Source organism: Larus michahellis, chromosome 8 (genome assembly GCF_964199755.1).
Source record: "Larus michahellis chromosome 8, bLarMic1.1, whole genome shotgun sequence".
Lineage (NCBI taxonomy): Eukaryota > Metazoa > Chordata > Aves > Charadriiformes > Laridae > Larus > Larus michahellis.
Genome location: NC_133903.1, coordinates 10,293,577 through 10,311,243, shown reverse-complemented (window position 1 = coordinate 10,311,243; position 17,667 = coordinate 10,293,577). Strand labels below are relative to the sequence as shown.

The 17,667-nt window shown below is 42.3% G+C and overlaps 1 protein-coding gene across 3 annotated transcripts in view; it reads left to right on the top strand.

Moving 5' to 3' along the window:
- XYLT1 (xylosyltransferase 1) overlaps positions 1 to 17,667 on the top strand; it is a 206,463-nt gene that overhangs the window by 42,065 nt on the left and 146,731 nt on the right. The window contains exon 2 of one of the 3 annotated variants that reach the window (XM_074597975.1): positions 7,657 to 7,695. The exons of 1 other annotated variant lie outside the window; for it this stretch is intronic. In XM_074597975.1, the coding sequence (XP_074454076.1) occupies positions 7,657 to 7,695 (39 nt within the window). Of the gene's footprint in view, positions 1 to 7,656; positions 7,696 to 8,826; positions 8,905 to 17,667 lie in introns of those variants that run through there. One more of the 3 variants, XM_074597977.1, reaches the window with a different exon arrangement.

Here is a 17,667-nt window from a genome sequence, read left to right as displayed (position 1 = left end):
GGATTTAATACACAGCAGATTCAGTCTGTGGCTTACGTGTTTGGTAAGATGGTATGGATTTATTTTGGGTAATGATTTTTATGGAGGCATTTGAGAGTTCTGGGCTATTTCTGAGCACTGACTATTATTGCAGGCTAAGGAGTAGTAGGTCTCGCTGCAGTTCAGGTTCTGTAAATGACTCTAGTCTTCTGTAAAGCTCCTGCAGACAAAAAAAACCAGTTTTGTCTTTGTGGAAAAGCAGGGAACCAGCAGGTCTTGAATTTAACTGAACTGCCCTTCAACTGCTGGATAAGCATGTGATTGTTCATTTGACAGAAGACACATATGCTGTGCTCAGTGAGGGAAGATCCTCAGCTTTTTGACTTTGAAGGAGCTACACTGATTTACTTTACTAGTCGAGGATCAAAGGAGATTTTACGAAAGCCATTGACTATTAAAGAGACTGCAGTTGTTTCTGGTGGTGAATTATCAAGAGTTGGTGTGCAGAGGTATCGGGCACATCAGTTCTTCAAACAGAATGTTATGTTCTACCAGATGATACATACCTCAGCACAGACGGGGTAATCTTCACCAAACTATATCAAGCTAGTCAAGGACCAAGTAGCTGTGAACTGATGTCTGTGTTATGTCCCAAGTCCTGCTGACTTGTTTCAAGTTAAGAAAACATGAAAGTACTGCCCTTTCCTACAGCTGCCCTTTGGCTGAGTAGAAATGACCTGGCAGCTCAGGCCTCTTCACATTTCTAATACTGTTATCACAAGTTTAATATCCAAATGCTTTCTAATGCCCTTTCTTTCACATGGAGGAGCTGTCCCGGAAGAGCTCCTGTGGCAGAGAATGGTAAGTCTTTGCCATGCTCAAGTATGTGTTGATAAGGGTACTCACCAAGTGTGCTATTTTTATTTTCTGTAACTTGGGTTATCTTAACCCCTCCATAATCCAAACAGAACCCCCAATGTACTTGAAAATGGAGTGGGGAGGACAGCTATAAGAATTCAGGGTCTCAATCTCAGATGTTGCTATTTTGTCTTGAATTTTTGTATTGTAAATGATATCTCTGCAGAGTTCATCTTCCCCATGTTTTTGTTCCATATGCTGCTTTCCCCATTTAGTGGGTGTCTTTCTATGGTTCATTTCTTTCTGCCTTTCTCCAGACTTACTTGATCAATATCCTCTTCTTGGAGAGGATTACAGGTGGTTTCAATGTATTTATATTCTAGTTCTTTTTTTCTTCCTAATATTTTTCTACCTGGGACTCTCTCCTAGGTGTCCTCTGATTTAGAACAGTGAGAATACCTCAGAGCATGTGGAGTAAGAATTATTGTGTACTTAAGGGTGTTGACCAAGATAGTACTTCTATGGAGCTGATCATGAAATTCTGTGTCTTAAATTTTAGTGGATGTCCTGGCTTAAGCTGCCCTCCCACTCTTTGCAGTTTCTCAGCAAATTAGATGAGGAAATGATCTTGCTTAAATATGTTTTCCCCCAATGGTTTGATTTTTAGTCAGGATTGGTTCGCCAATTTGGCCACACAAACACTTCATTTATCAAAATTAAGGGCTAGCAGAGGCCACGTGGACTGATGTTGCTACTGAAGAACAGGTCCGTTAAGCTGTGTACCAGTGAAGCTATTAGCAGTGAGCACACTAATTGCAACTCGGTGGTTTGGAGCAGCCTCTGCACATTCCAGTATCCTGAGAGCTCAAAGGAGCTGCAGGACCGCCCGGCACGTTTGGCTGGAGTTGCTCCACCTCCGTTACAGCCCTATCTTGTCACTGGCACTAGCCCCTAGAGGGCTTCGCTGCAGGAGTTCTCCCCTCTCCTTGGGCTTCAGTGCCATGCACAGGACTGAGAGCAGGGCTGAGACCTGAGCCCTGGTGACTGAGACCTGGCCAGACATGGTGGCTGTCAGGTAGTTGAGAAGCATCCTGCCCCGACACTGCACGACCAGCAGTGGGGCTGTGCTGTCACTGGGTTATTGGGTGACACGAGTCCCTGGGAGCCAGCAAGTGGGACTCAGCCTGGCCCTGCTGTTTGTCCCTGGGGGTTGCTTCATTAACTACATCCTCCAGTATTTGTGCTCCTTGGAAGCTGTTGTCATTGCTTGTGTGCTCTGTCTCCTCTCTGCTCCCTTCTATCTCTTCAAAGGACATGACAAGTGTCTGCGGCTCTTTGTTGTAAGAAAATTTGGGTATGCGGCTTGTGGAGCAGATAGGTTGGATGCCCCTTTTCTACACCATTAGTTTGCGTAACGGGAAGTTGCACACACTTGGGGCTCGGCTTCTGCAACAGCTTGCCTGGACCCTGCTGCACTGGCTGAAATCCTGTCTTCACTAAATGTTTGTTTCCACACCATTGCAGCTGTAGTAAGTGGTGGAAAGAATGGTATATTGATAACACAGTAATTTCTTCCTGAGAACCACTATTCATTCAAACAATCTTAGTAGGGGGAAAAATGGTGCAAATATGCTAATTTCCGTTCTTGGCATTTCAAGATCCAGTCTTTCATTGGATAATTGTTCTTAATGCGTAGTAGGAAACATTCTTTATAGTCTTTGCCCTTTCTCCTAGCTGCCTTTTGGAGGAGGAAAAAGAAGTCAAATAATAGCACTTACACCTGTGTACTAGAGCCTCCTGGATGTGTGTTAAGATGTCTGGCAGAAATAATAAAATTATGATTTACGTGGCCTGTGATGACATGCTGAGATTTTATGGAATTGGTGTATTTTCTTGAAAGGATCCTTTGCAGAGCAGTTACACTGAGGCTCTGGATACATTCATACTAGTGAGTCCTTCCCATCTTTTCCTCTATGCAAACACTCTTATGGAGCCTATGAAGTGATGCTAAGACAAAAAAAAAAATAAAAATCATTAGGCTAGTGCCGTGCAGATCACCCTGGTAATGCACACCCTTCTTACCCTTCCCCTCAAGTCAGTGCTCACAGACGGTGGTGCAGCTTGTGATGGCGGGCAGTATGCTAAACCTACACGACCATTTTTGGGTTCTGTTTTCTTGCTATCAAAATGACATCCTGTTGCACAAGCCTTGCCCCTTAAAAAGTGCTTAAGCATGTTGGAGATGTTGCTGCGGTGACCCTTCTGCCTTGCAGTGCGAGGATGTGAGCTGGGTGACATTAGGATTGCCTGTGCCCCTGTCTGGCAGCACCCGCCCAGGCTGGCAGTACTGGTGCTGCCTGGGAGTCTCTCTTCACCAAACAAGTCAGCGTGTGTCCGTGAGCTAGCTGGTGGTGTAGAGGTGACCGTTAATGTGACTTAGATAAAAGGGTTACAATTAAGGTTACTGAACACTTCCTGTAATAAGATGCCAGTGTTTCATTTCAGGGACGTGCTGTACCCCCTCTGCCTGAAGGGGAAACTCTGGGTGTTTGTGCCCAGAGTGCTGCTCCAGGACGCTCTTGCCACCACTGTCCTTGCGATGCATGGGAGGTTACCTGACTTATGTTCCCCTTCGCTAGACAAGAGATGGGCAAAAACATGGGGAAATGCCAGTCCAGGAGGTTCCTTCCAATTTTTTGTTTTGTTTTGTTTTCTGTGAATATACAAAGGTTTTGAGCCAAATTTGAGCATAGGATAAAAACCACAGGCTGGCAGGCTAACAAACCTCTGGGTCATAAAATGAGTCAGCAGAAGAGACGAAGCTGCAGTGCCCTGGGATAGCTGTAACCCTCAACTGCAATTTGTAAAAACAGCACTGCCCACACAGGGAGCTGCTGTTATGTGGTCCTGCCTTGCAGGCAACAGAGCTGTTGGAGAGGACGTGTGAAATGTCACTTTTAGGTGAATGTTTTGTGTCTTCATCTGAAACTGTGGTTTTATGGGAAGAAGTATTTGGTGGTGGGACTGGAGTTTGTTACTGCTACTTGCCTCCTTACCCTGTCCCCAGCTGCTGGTTCTTCCTTCATGTCCTCCCCCTTCTGGCTTTGCTGGCCACCCCTTTGCTGTGCCAGCACGGCTCTCCTTGCCTTACGTCATGAGCTGGATGAAGGCACTGATTCAGCTGTAAAATGACAAAGAACAAATAAATAAAATTAAAAAAGAACGTTTCAAGCTTGTTCAGTTTCCCCATGTGGCTCAGGGCCTGGCTGCATGAAATGTGGGTGCAAAAACTGCTGCAGTGTGAGTGCCGCAGTTCTGGAGCGAGGGCAACTGGCACTGCAGCTGGGGAGCCACTGCCCCATGCCAGGACACACGCAGATCGGTGCTGCCCTCAGGGATGGAGAGAAGTGACTAGAAACTGAGTGAAAATCAGCCCGTCAAGTATAATAACAAGCTTTACAATTGCCTGCTACGCTCATCAAAGCTTAACAGACTTGCATGGGAACCAAAAATGTACACTCCAGAAGTGATGGAAGGAGCGGGGAGCAGGAAGCATGTCTGCAGGATCGGTTCCGTGAAGCCAACAGCACTTTGCTGAGTCTGAGTACTGGGCTGCCCCACAGTCAGCCTTGGACTCGCACCAAAAATATGTGTGATTAGATTGAGGCGTAGATCGTTACCATATTAAAACCTGATGTCTCTTCAAACGGTGCTAGAAAAACATTTTTTGCGGGCATGGGAGAGAGACATGTCTTGTGGTCAAGGTCCCAGACAGTGACTTGGGGATTTCTCTCGTATTTCCTATGTGACTTTGGAATAGTCAGTTAATTTGTCTGTACTTCAGTTCTTCTGAGTCTTCCCAACTTTTAGTTTTGTTTAGGGAAAGTTGCAAAGTCTGTGAAAACAGCTGTCTCTTTCCTTTACCTGAGTGAGACATTAACCCTTTACGAAAAATCTGGTAACCAAACTCCAGACCAGAGTTGCTGTACTCAATGTCACCTTTCAATAGTAAACAGTCTTACCCTGAACGATCTTTAAATGTGATAAATGTATCATGCCGTTTATACAGCAATGTCATACTGTGTTTACACTCCAATTGCACTAAAGATTTCATTTGATCACAAGCACTGGACATTAATGATTCATAGCACTTGAAAAATGGCAGTCTGAAATTTCAGATGGGATGATTGCTAATGTCCCTGGAGTTCAGTTATAACAACTCTTGTGCTACTGTGGCAGGCTGCTGAAACCTGGTAGAGGTAAAGTGGAACATACACAGACCAAGCGCAACTTTGCTCAGAATGGTACCAGTTGTTCTGCTGTTTGTTCCTAAGTCTTTCTGTGCATATACATGGATGAGTGATAACTTCATGCTCTGCTCAGACCTTTCATTAGCTGCTAATAATCAATGAGAGCAGGCAGGTTGGACAAAGCGGAGAGGCTGTAACTTAAAAAAAAAAGTGCATACTCTCATCCCTCACGTATGGGCTATTCCTGTGTGCATTACCATACATAACTGTGCATCAGGCCACTTGCAGGAGCTGGAGAAGAGCAGTGGGATTTACCTAATTGCGACATATTTATTTGTCACTAGTGATATGTGTATAATGTTAAGGACATGCCTCGTGCTGCAGTAAGAGTGAAAGTCTTTCTCTTAAGTTGCTGACGTTGATCTCAAATTTTAAAACTATTTTTTGCAGTTGAAAACTGAATTTGGCTATGTTTATGTCCCCCCTCCTCCACCCTCCTCAGCTTCCTTATTCAAAACCTGGGTCTTATTTACAGTTTTCTTTAATCAAGAAAGCTTTTGAAATTAATAGTTTCCAAAGAAAATCTGTTCTGTTCAGCAAGCATTGCACTTCATTTGGCTGGCTTTTAAATAGTCTGAAACCTTATCTATCACAGGAATCCCCTGATCTTTCCAGGATGTTTTATACATACAGTAGCTGCTTCCTGTTATAGAAATAATGTCATTTGGAAGTGAACAGTGCATGCTGAAAAAGCTTTTGTCTGCAATCAAATTGGCAGTGACTGAGAAAATCCAGATGATCTCCCAAAGGGGACTTTGTGCAGCTGGGCCATTCTTTGTTACAGTAGTATTTTGCTTTTTCTATTTAAACACATTTTGTATTCTGTCTGCCACACACACCTGCCAGTATTGTGATCTTCCTGCTATGATAGAAATGTGAGTGGGACAATGTAGGACAATGTTGTGACCAAACTAGCATCACTTAGAGTCCAGCTGCAAAATGGATGAGTTTATCCCGGCTAAATTTGTAAGAGAAGAGCTGTGAGTGCTGACATCATTTATCTTCAGAAGTGTTAAGCCATCCAAGGACAAGATTCCTCCTCTCTCTTCCCTCACCTTCAGATGATTATTTTTTGTCCCTAGCTTAGCTAATGACATGATATTTGGATTTCACTGACTTTTCTCAGTCTCCTTCCAGTCTTAATATCATTTGGCCAGTTGTCAGATAATATCTATTACATGTGTATAGTAATGATACTCTGGTGTTAGAACACATTGATGAAAGATTACATTTAAGTTAACAGTGTGACAAAGGTACCATGGACTTTTTCAGCTGGGCACAGTGTGCTGCCTGGCCTGTGACTTACTGAGTGGAGGAAAGATGCATCAAGGGTTTCAAGGCCAATTTCCTCCTTGACTTTTTTTCCCGGGTTGATTTCTTCATTAGTGTATTTACAGTGAATATTAAAACAAAACTACTTTATAGGCTTAATTAAAAGTAAAAGGAATACATAGTTTCTTGGAGGAAAGCCAGAGTATCTGGACATATCAAAACTCAGAATTAGTCTCAGGAGCCTGGTAATCTGACAGACAAGAATTGACTAAACTAAAGCTGTCTAATTTCAACAGCTGTGATGGATTGAAGAGAAAGCATCATTGACCTGGTTCCACTCTGTTAGGCTTTCCAATTAAACAGGATGTTGTAGAAAGTGAGGCCTTGCAGAGTAATACCTGGACCAACAGGACTGAGGTTTTAAATGTCCCTTATACTTTAAAAGATGTTCCTTTAAAGATTTTGCTTGAGTGCTAATCCCAGAACTCTAATGATGAAGTCTCCTGTAGGGATGTTATCTCTTTCTAACCTCTTAATTAACTGGCTAAATAGACAATTTCTGTGCTTTTGTGTTTAGAAGCTCTTTAATGAGCTTTGAATCCTCTGGCCAAGCCAAGTTAAGAGTTCAGATTTTGACACCAAGAAAGATGCCAGACTGAAGAAAATGCATGGTGCACTTGCACATATAATATGCAGAGCTGGAGAGAGACATTGATCAGGATGAAATTTTAATGGAAAATAAAGCAAGCACAGAGTAACTGCAGCTGTTGGGAGGAAAAGTTTTGCCAAGGATGTGGCCAACCCTATCATCATCAAGTCCTGGACAACTTTCTGAAAAGATTCTAATGCCTTTAAATTACAGGAACAGGAAGATTACCAATTGTAATCTAAGAAAGAAATGTAAAAAAATTACTAAATCAGAGATGAAAGGGCCTGCCTGTGGCCTCGAGTTATTCTGTAGCTAATCTGTTTCTGATATCCTCCAGTTATGGCAACTTACTTCACTCATCCAAATATTGTAGAGATCCTATAATTCCTTTGTGATGGTAGGGTGTCTGAAAAAGGGGGATCTCTTAAAAAAATTAAATAAATAAAATAAATAAATAAAGTCTCTGTCATCCTTGTTCGAGCAGGTGCATTTGTTCCTAACATCGCTACTTTGGACCAAGAATGGCTCAAAATACCTTCTTTTCTGCTATTCCAGAGTAATGGCTCTTTCTGTCTGCTCTTTTTGTAGATTGAACCTCCTAGTCCCTACACCAGCTTCGAAACTCAGGTTAGTACCACTCCCTCTCCCGCTTCTTTCTTAGAAGAGATTCTCTGAAAGACAGGGCTCATCTGCTGTTGCCCAGCATATTTATGATATTTAACTGGTGGCCCTGGAGGAGATGCAACTGTAGTAACAGCAGTAACGGCAGCTCCCAACATGACTGACTCGGCAAGAAGAGAACCAGACTTTTTACAGGAAACAATAGGTGTGGATGGTGAGGCAGGGACCTGGCGTACAGTTGGACAACAGCAGAAGTGACTTTTATTTGTTAAAAGAGAGGATACAGTCCTCAAGACAGTGCAGGCATCCATTCATGGCATTTTCATTTCTTTTTGTATTCTCAGCTTCCTAACTTTTGTTATGATCCCCACTGCTAGTGTGTTACTCTACAGTTGCGCTGCAGATTTCCTCTTTAGACATTACAATGAATGGTAATGAATCTGTGGTGATGCCTGGCACCAGAAGGTCAAAGTGACAGAAGGGATTTTACAAAGTCACTGGTACTTTGATTTGTGGTTTTTAACAAGGCAGCATCATTGATTTCCATTCTTGCTGATCTTTGGGAGACAGCAGAGGCAATGGTACTTGCATACTGAAGATGAGTGTTTATTCAGAACACACATTTCCACTGTCCCTTAGTGACTGCATAAACATTTCTACCTTTATCTTCTGCTGGCCTTTCTCTGGGGAAGGGTTTTGGCTGTTTTGTTATTTGTTTCAACAAGCCTACTACATCTTTTTTATGGACCTCACTTTGGAGCCAAACCTTTGTGAGTCGAAACTGTCAAGGAAGGATCACACAAAGATTGTTGTATGCAGTGCCATTATAAAGTGGTATCAAAACACGGTGTACCTCAAAGTCCTAATCCTGCATGATGTAGAACTAGAAATACACAGTAATAATGAAGACTTACTTTATTACTGACTTGAAATAGGGTAAAAACATTGGTTTGCATTGGTGAACGTACTAGGGGAGAATGCACATGTGAGTATGAGCAAGAGAATTTCACACTTGGAGGAGAAGGAGGTGAAAGGGAGATCATCAGCTGCAGCTGGTACAGCTGCCAGCTGCAGCAAATTACTGTCTGAGGTGATGCCTTCAGCCCCAGCATACCACTTCCTTGTCCTGTCCTGCCAGTCTGTGTGGCTGACCTGTGTGTCACTCAGTCTTCTGGCCTGTTACCTCCTTGCTAAGACTGTCAACAGGAGTGCCAGGTGAGTCCAAAAGTTCCTGTGCTTTCAAGGGACCTTAATATTTCTGGGGTTAAGAAGGGCATAAATGCATTGTTTAATGACTAATTAAGGTAGAAATTGAGGGTGTGCTTATTTATTTTTATATTTCTTTTAGTGTTACTGAAAGCCACGTCTGCTTCTGAATCTATTTTCTGTAGAAAGCTGCTTACTTCTGACCTTGAAATAGTTGAGGAGGGCCAAAGCCAACTTTTGTTGCCAACACACATCCCAAACTGTCCTAGACTGCTGGGGGCTGCTTAAATGTAGGAGCTGAGACCAGGCATGTATCCTGGGGTGGGGAGAGGAGGGACTCTCTCTGAGAGGTGGAAGTAAATGTGGGTATCACAGATGAAGGTTGGAGCATTTACTTTGGTTCCCAGGGGTATATTTCTGTTTAGGTGAAGTGGTCAAAAGCATTCGGATTAGCAGTGGAAGTTGCTGGTTTATATCCAGACTAAGAAGTAGCAATTCAAGAATCAGCCACAGTCTTAGCTGCAAGTGTCTGTCATCTTCTCTGTGTAAAAGCACTGTGAGAGAAATAACATCAGCAGCTTTAACATTTTACCAACAGGATATAAACCAACATGGTTGGTAAAGAATCCCCAAATTTGCAGAAGTTGCGTGCTTTGTTCTCTTCCTTTTTCTTTGGGGACCTATGGGAGCGGAGAGTAGTGCTGCATTCACTTGAGATGTGTTGAGTAAACTGGTGAGCGGCTTCATCGCTTTAGTGGTTTCCTGCACAATGTTGGGATGAATCAGCTTATTTGAGAGTTTCTCTCCACTGCCCTCTGGTTTCCTGTCTCGGCTCTGGTTTGGGTGGTATTTTGAATACTGACATTTTAAACCCCTGCTGTGTGTTTAAAGGGGACCGTATTCTGGGGACCTTTTCATGAATTTTTCATAGAATTTCCCCTCCTTTCACCTAGTCTTCCAATCACCTGTACAACTGTTGAAAATTTTACAGGTATGGCTGCAAGTGATCTTCTAAAGAGAGAATGGGTACTCTTCCAAACAGCTCAGCTGCAGCACATCTGTTTGAATTCCCCAATAAAGATGTATTTTGGGTTGTGTGTAAGTGAACAGAGGGAAAGCATTTACTTGGGAGCTAAGCGAGTGGTTTTGGCTGATATTTTTCCAAGGAAAAGACAGTTTCTGCAAACAAAATAATTTTTTCACAATTCCCTCATGTTCTTCTCTCTTTTAAAGGCATATCAAAATAGTTTGTTCAAATTGGACCTGCCAAATCACACTACTTGTGTTAATCACATAGCAGTATATTGGGAATTGGTCTGATTCGTTTATACCTACCTGTGCTGGGACAGTGTGTCAAAAGATGAGGCAGTCAGGCAGTTCCTGTTTTCCCTGTTCTTTTGGTTTTGAAAGTGGGATTACATAGCTCACAAACAACTATTTGTTAGCTTTTTTTCATGTTAAAGGGTGTGAAACAAGTGTGAATCATGTAATGTATAAATTTGGTGCAACAGATTAACAACTCTTTAATCAACTCTATTTGAAAGAGTAGGATGTGGAAAATTTATTTTCACTGTGTTGCAAAATGTTACTCGTCTAGGGTGAAACCCAGAAACTTGGTCTTTACTGTACTGGAAAAAAATATTTTGAAAACAAACCTCCCATTTCCTATCTCTAAATCTCATTGTGTGCTAATGCCAAAACCAGATACCCATGAGCATCCTTGAGGTGTTTGATAAGGTCACATTGTCAGGATTCTTTTAGAAGGTTCAGGCACGTTTGTCTGCACTATCATACAAAGAGAAGCTGAGTGTAATGTGGAGAGAATGAAGAAAATGAAGAGAGAATGAAAGCTGTTTTCAGCAGCTGAGATGATTGTATAGTACATCTGAAACAGCTGTGACTCTGTGACTACTTTTCTCATGATTTCAGAAGTTATCTCCATCAATGAGATTGTGGCTGTTTGCATTTTGCGCTTCCCATCCTTTGTTTCACAGAAATACAAGGAGCCAAATGTAATGGCTTCTGCAGCAGTTAGCCCAGAGATAAGTTTTGGCCCAGTTTTTCATTCCCTTGGAGCAATGGAGTTTGTTATCATCTTTGGGTTAGAGAGATCATTATCGGTCTCCTTCCAAAGCTGTAGCTTTGTGACTGTTAAAAGTTGTGTGATCAGCTGCTAGGGATCCCTCCAAGGCTTGCTGATATAGGACCAGGGAGTGTTGCAGCTGGCAGAGGGAATGGGCCCCTGTGTAGCAGGTGATAGGACTGAGTAATCAGTGCAGCAATTGTAGTCCTTACCTCTGCCTTCTGCTGTAAGGTGGTAAACCTTGCTGTGTGTTTTCCTTTTGCCAGTGCTATCTGCAGCATGAGTGTGCTGCAGTACTTGCCCCTGAGTACTTGCAGTACTTGCCCCTGAGGTGTCCTGCCTGCAGCAGGCAGGTATACCCTCGTCTGTGTGGTAAGTGGTTGGTTTTCCCCCGCTTGGAGGTCAGCAGCGACTCTTCTAAGCTTATGGCAATAATAATAATAATAATAATATTACAATTCTTCTTCACAGACTACAGAATATTAATTTTTCCTTTGTTGTTAGAAATCAAAATATGAGCTGATTTTTGCTGTGCAGTTTACAGAAAATGCGCTCTCTGGGGTAGCTTCTTGTGCGAGAGTAGCTGGTGGCTTGCAGCTTCCCTTTAAGTGATGGGTGCAGTTCCCGGGTGGTACTGAAATGTGAAACTTGGAGATTGCTCACTCAGAATCCAAACATGAGAACTGCCACACAAGGAGAATTTCATCTGAAAAGTTACCTTAGCCAAGGGGGTACGCCAGTCCAGAGAGGATTATGTTGGCAAAGAGCCAGTGTGAAAGATGCTTTGAAGGCCTCTTCCCATGGAACGTAAGTGCTCTCCCACACTGGTGAAGTAAATATTGATGCTTGAGTAGGGGCAGCAGTATGTTTGTCATAATACAGCAAAACTAGACGGCTTTTTCATACCCTTCTGTAATTAGGGTGTACCCTGCCCACAATGTAGCAGCTCAGTATCTCTTACCTGTGTCAGCCTCTTGTCTCTGAGAACAGCTCAGATGCTGACCTCTCCCAGACAAAACTTGTATTTTAACAATTGTGCCTCAAAAGAGACCAGGGGAGAAGACTGCTTGTTATTGTCCTCTCTACCATTTAATTTAATTCTTTTTAAGAGCTAGCTCTCTTTAGAACGAAAATGTCCTACCCTGGAGAGTGTCATGTAAGGAACAAAAATTGTCATATTAAAAGGTATTTATTATCCTGTAATTCCTTTCTCTGAAATTGATTTCTGGCTTAATTCAATAAAAGACTCAGAACTGAAGGTTTGTGGTGTGCCACTGTTGTGGGTGTTGCACTTCACAATTAAGTGGCCGCTTTGAACAGCAAAAACATACTCTTGATGCGTTTCTTGCGAGTGCCTGGCAAGATGCCTTTGTTGTTGGGTATGAGTCAAATAACTTCATTGCCTATAGGACTCTTTAAATAATTGCATGCTCAGTTGTTTGACCTTTAATTATTTCTTCTATTCAACACAGAAATTTAAAACTGTAACCCTCAGCTGTGGGTGCCAAGAGGGACTCAGGTCTGTGATCTGCCCTCATAGCCTGCAGACAGGAGAAAGGCCGTCCAGAGACATGCTGCTGCCATGAAAGCTCATGCACCTTTGACCGGTTCTTGCCTGGGAGCGATAGGTGCTGTCAGCCCTACTTGGATCCAGAGCACAGGTATGGCAGCAGCAGCAGCCATCCAAGTTGCCTAATCATGCATCTTAAAACAGAGATAATTGCCTTTGCAGCTAAGTGAGCATTTTGCCCTTTGTGCACAAAGTTGGTCAGCATCTGCTTCACTGAGGGCTGCACAGTTGACTTCACCTGAGTGTCATGTAATCCGCATTTCCCAGTAAGAGTAGATAAGAATTGCAACCTTAAAGGTACTACTAAAAACAACAATAAAAGCACTCCTCGCGTTATGTGGTAGAACATCATATGGAAAAAGAATCATTAAGTAATTGAGGAAACTGCTTTTTAAAAGAATATGGCTAAAAATAATACTCTGAATCTTTTGGGTCTCTGGTTTTGGGTGTGTTTGGGATTATTTTCTGAGTCTTATAGTGACCTCACAAGTTAGAAACTTGGGGATTTTTCCAGTTTTAGTCAATATTCATAAAAAAAACATGAATCCAGTAATCTTGGAGCCTGCAGAAAAAGAGTGTCTTGCAGTTTTTGTGACATGGCAATCATGATTGGTAACACCATAAACATGGAGTCTTTCGTAAAATCATGTTAGGAAGATAAAGTGAACTTCCAGGGTACTTGCTTTTTGAAACACAGATAAATATTTTTCTTCTGACTCATTAGGTTGGGGGGCGAGGAGGGGCGGGCGCCACTTCATAAGGTGCTGAAGTGAGTAAAGAGCTGAAATGCCTATGGGATATATGTCTGCTGGGGAAAATTCCACAATTTTTTTGCGGTAACTGTGCTCGCTTTGACAACAGAATGTAAAATCCTCAATTAAAGTGAAGAGGAAACAGCATGTTTTTCTTCCTGCTGGGGAACATGAAAATACAAGTAGAATCCTTGAGCTTACCTCTGAAATCTTCGTAAGGCAGTCCCCATAGAAACATCCAATGCAATCAAATTGCTGAGCTTTTATTGTCTAATAATTAGATATCCTGATTTTGGCAAAGATAAGCCCAGAAACACAGCGGCTAGAAATGTCTCCGTTGTTAAATCACGCAAGAAAAGAATTCAGGTCTTTTTAGGAAAATGCATCTTTAAAATGTATCTGCTGAGTGGATACTTTTTGGATATATGTGGGAAATACTCTGCAGCATTAACTGGCTATTATTTGCATTGAAGATACCTAGGTACAATCTCATGCAGCATTTTGGGAAGTTTTAACTTTTGTTACAGTCATTGTGTGTGATCTGGCTGTGTACAGAGAAAGAGAAAGGAAGAGCATATGGCTTTGAACTCTGATCTCTAGCCCTACCAGTGCTGTGCCACTTAAATTTGATATGAAACTCCTTTGAAAAACAAAACTAACTAATATAAAGCTTTCTAACTTATGTAGGGGAAACAAAAAAAAAAAACCAAAAAAACACCTAGCTGGCAGCTTACTGTGGCTTGGGTGCTGCATGATAATGTAATCCCTTTCTTTTGTTCATTGGAGGATGTTTGATATTTTCAGCACATTTTCAGTCCACTTGGTGTTTGTAAAAGCTGTCCTACGGACAGCACCGAGAATGAAATCTCCCCTTCGAGAGATCCAACTTGGTCAAATTTCCCAGACCCAGCACATGCAGGAGGAAACTTCTCTGATGAGCAAGATGGTATTTTCAACTCTTCTCTGAACTCTGCATCCAGAGCTCGCTAAACATCCTTGCTGTCACTTAATTGAGCCTGAATTATAGCTCATATTCTCTGGATGTCAGTCGTGGGTTGTTTTTTTTTTTTTTTTTTTGTCCCCAGAAGTATTTGTGACCTGTCCAGTGGGTTGTCTGTCCCTTCTAATACTCATTTGAGAAAATATTCTCGTCCTTTCTTGGAATAGGGCAGTTTCTAATTGTCTGTAAGTCCATTCATGCATGATGCAGCTTCAGCACATGAGGTGCACTTGTGCAGTTATCTTTAATTTGTCTTTAATTATGAATATTTTGAACAGTACACCTACCAAAGCCTTATGCTCCCAAGTTAAGATCTTAAAAAGATATGAGAATTGTGATATTTCCCAACAGAAGCTGATTTGCCAGTACCCTTTTAATTTGCACAGCATTCAAAATGCTTACCAGCAATAGCTAATGTTTGTTAAGTGTTTAGCCTCTGATGGGGAACAAAATTGTAAAATTTAGTTCTGTGCTTGCCGGTTTTTATTGCATAGAGCAATTGGCAGAAGGGAAGATACATAAATTATATTAATTATGATCAATTACCATCAGAACCAAACAGTTCATTATGACCCTGTCTGTGCTCTACAGTAGAGCTATTGTATGCTGTCATGCTCTGCACTTCAAATGACATCACAGAACAGGAAAATTCTTGATTATTACAGAATAATGGTAATCAGGCTAAAGGATAAAAGATTAATATTTGATAGCATGATGTCAGGCTGATTGATTAAATATAGCTGTAATGCAGAAGTGTTCTGATAGCAAATAGAGAATTGTGCCAACAAACCAAAATATTCTGAGACTAACTGAATCCTTAGGTATCTGCTGCCATACTTTAAGTGAGATACATCTAGAAGTTGTTCTGATAAATGTATCTAGAAATCAGTAAGTACTTGATATCTCACAGATTGCAAGTACAGTATATATTTGTGGCAGTTGCAGTATTGCAGTGGGGGGCTGTTAAGAGTTATACAGCTGTTTGCTTTCTCCTGTGCATCCCTTGGTGTCAGAACAGCAAGATAGGAGGAATTCACGTGTTATTTTCCAGTTAAATGTTGGGTAGATCCCGATTGAACACCTAGGCTAACATTAACATAACTACAAGCACCTACTGAAGTGCTGCTGACTTCAGGGAGACTTTTCCTTGAAGGCCCACTGCATATCATGCCTTCATTTCTTACCTAAAACCAAATTTCCATTGCGGTAGTTTAAAATATATTTGGAACCCTTACATACAGTGGACTTGGATCCTTTGGTGAGGAGTTCACTGTGCCTCTCCTGACTGAAGTGGAGCAGTGTTGGTTTATCCTGGCTGAGAAGGTGACCTACTGTATTAATGTGGGCAGGGAGTAAACTGCAGGTCAAGTTGGTAGCGTGACTGGTGTGTAGCTGTGGAAGACAGTGCAGCAGCTACATGCAGGTGACCGGGGTCTGATGTTACCACTTGTGCAGTGTTCTCTGTACAGCATCTCTTGGGAGACATCTGGGATGCATTTTGCTTTGGGATTGGTTTGAAGTGATACTGAAATGTGGGGTCTGTTTCTGTTTTATTTCATTTTCTGTAACAGCCACAGGTAAATGCATCTGAAAAGGCTTTTGTGATGCTGGGTCGTTGGGTTTTTCTGTTCCCCCCTGCCCCTGCAATTTTCTCTTCCTCTGGTTACACTGGGATTAGACCTCAATGGCATAAATAGCTCTTCTGTAATAAAAACGTCTAAGGTGATAATCCTGTTTTTTGGCTGTGAAGCATAGCACAGAAAATAAAAATGCACAAATAATTTCTTAAAAACAATCAGATAATAACTGGGTAAATATAGACATGCAGAGCTGTGTTTTGCATGCAGCATTTTCCAGATCTAGTTACGATAATTTTGTAGCCAGGGCAACTTCGAAGTGGCTACATCCGCTTTCATGTAACACCCTGACAATTTTTTCTGTGTTTGTAACTACCTAGTCCTTCAAGTACTGGAGACCACAGTACAAGGAGAACCTGCTTCTAAGACTGTTGTTTTTGATTTACAGAAGTAGGACGAATTACGCGGAAGGTTCTTTTGCTCCCATACCTGGGCTGCTGCACAAATCACACGTGCAATTTTTCACAATAACCTTCCTTCTCTTACGAGTGCCTTGTTTTACAGACTTGTTGATGTAGCTTTTCAGTGCCTGTAGTTTTGCCTCATTGTCAGAGTTCACTGGTATCATTAGAAGAGGAATTAACTCGGCCATAGGCTGGTGATAAACGTATATTAGTAGCTGGTAAATCCAATGGAGACATGAAGCTGACATCTGTATTACATACTCCTGTGTTTTGTGTTCTGATTGGGAAAATGACTGTGACTAGATAGATTGCAGTGCTGAAGCCAAAGCAAGATTTAAAAGAAAAAGATGCAAATGTTTTATTGTCTTGACTTACAACAATGTTTATTGTTGCAGTTAATGACGATGCTGAGGCAGTGGGCTAGTGAGTGACAATTGCTTGGTTGTGACTCTCAAGGGTGCTAGCTGGACATCCGCGGAAGTGATGGAATTTGTCTGAAAACACTTTTGCGTGGGAAATTACGAAGTAAGCTAATAATCTTCAATTACTTGAAATGTTGCCTATATTTGTTCTTCAGGAAAAAGAAGCCAAAATTGTGACTTGCTGGTCTGGACCCTTGTTAATACTGGTGGGAACTGTGTGGTTCAGGGGCATTTTGGCTGTGGAAATGACATGTCGCATGTGCACCAGCTGCTCTCCTTCCCCTTCAGCACTTCTTTGTGGCATCCCAGCCATGACGACAGGGCTGGCCCTGCCCTTGAAGCATTGGGTCCAGTCACATAGGCAGCCCTGCACTCCTCTACGAGGTATGTTTTGACTGCATCCAGCCACAGCAGCTCTGCGTTAGATAAGGTTATCTGAAGAGTATGAGCTTTTGGAGTCTGCATCCAGTAATCAGCAGAGCATCTGAATTTGAGGCTTGCCTTTCAAAGCTAAAGCCAGACCCTGTGTTATTGCCTAAGCTCCGTGTATTGTGTGCGTGTAGAGAGCTGACAGCCTCAGAACAGGATTAGCAAAATCTGTCATGCAGTGAAAATACTGAGAATGTGAGATTTCTGAATCTCGCACCACCGCAGCCTTTGGGCAGAGCTGTAATGTGCCCTCTCTGGCTGTTTGGCATTTGCAGCCCGTCACCCCAAAGCATTGTTTACATCCGTTCTCAGAGAAAAACAAAACTGAAGACAACACCCTGCTAAGGCTTGCTTCTTTCTGTGAAAGTTGTGGGATTTTCCCCCGTAGGGAGCACTTTGCACAAGATGTGGGAGCCCCAGGCGGACCCCCTCCTTATGCTGGGAGGGCTCAACCCCTCTGTGCCGGCATCCCGGG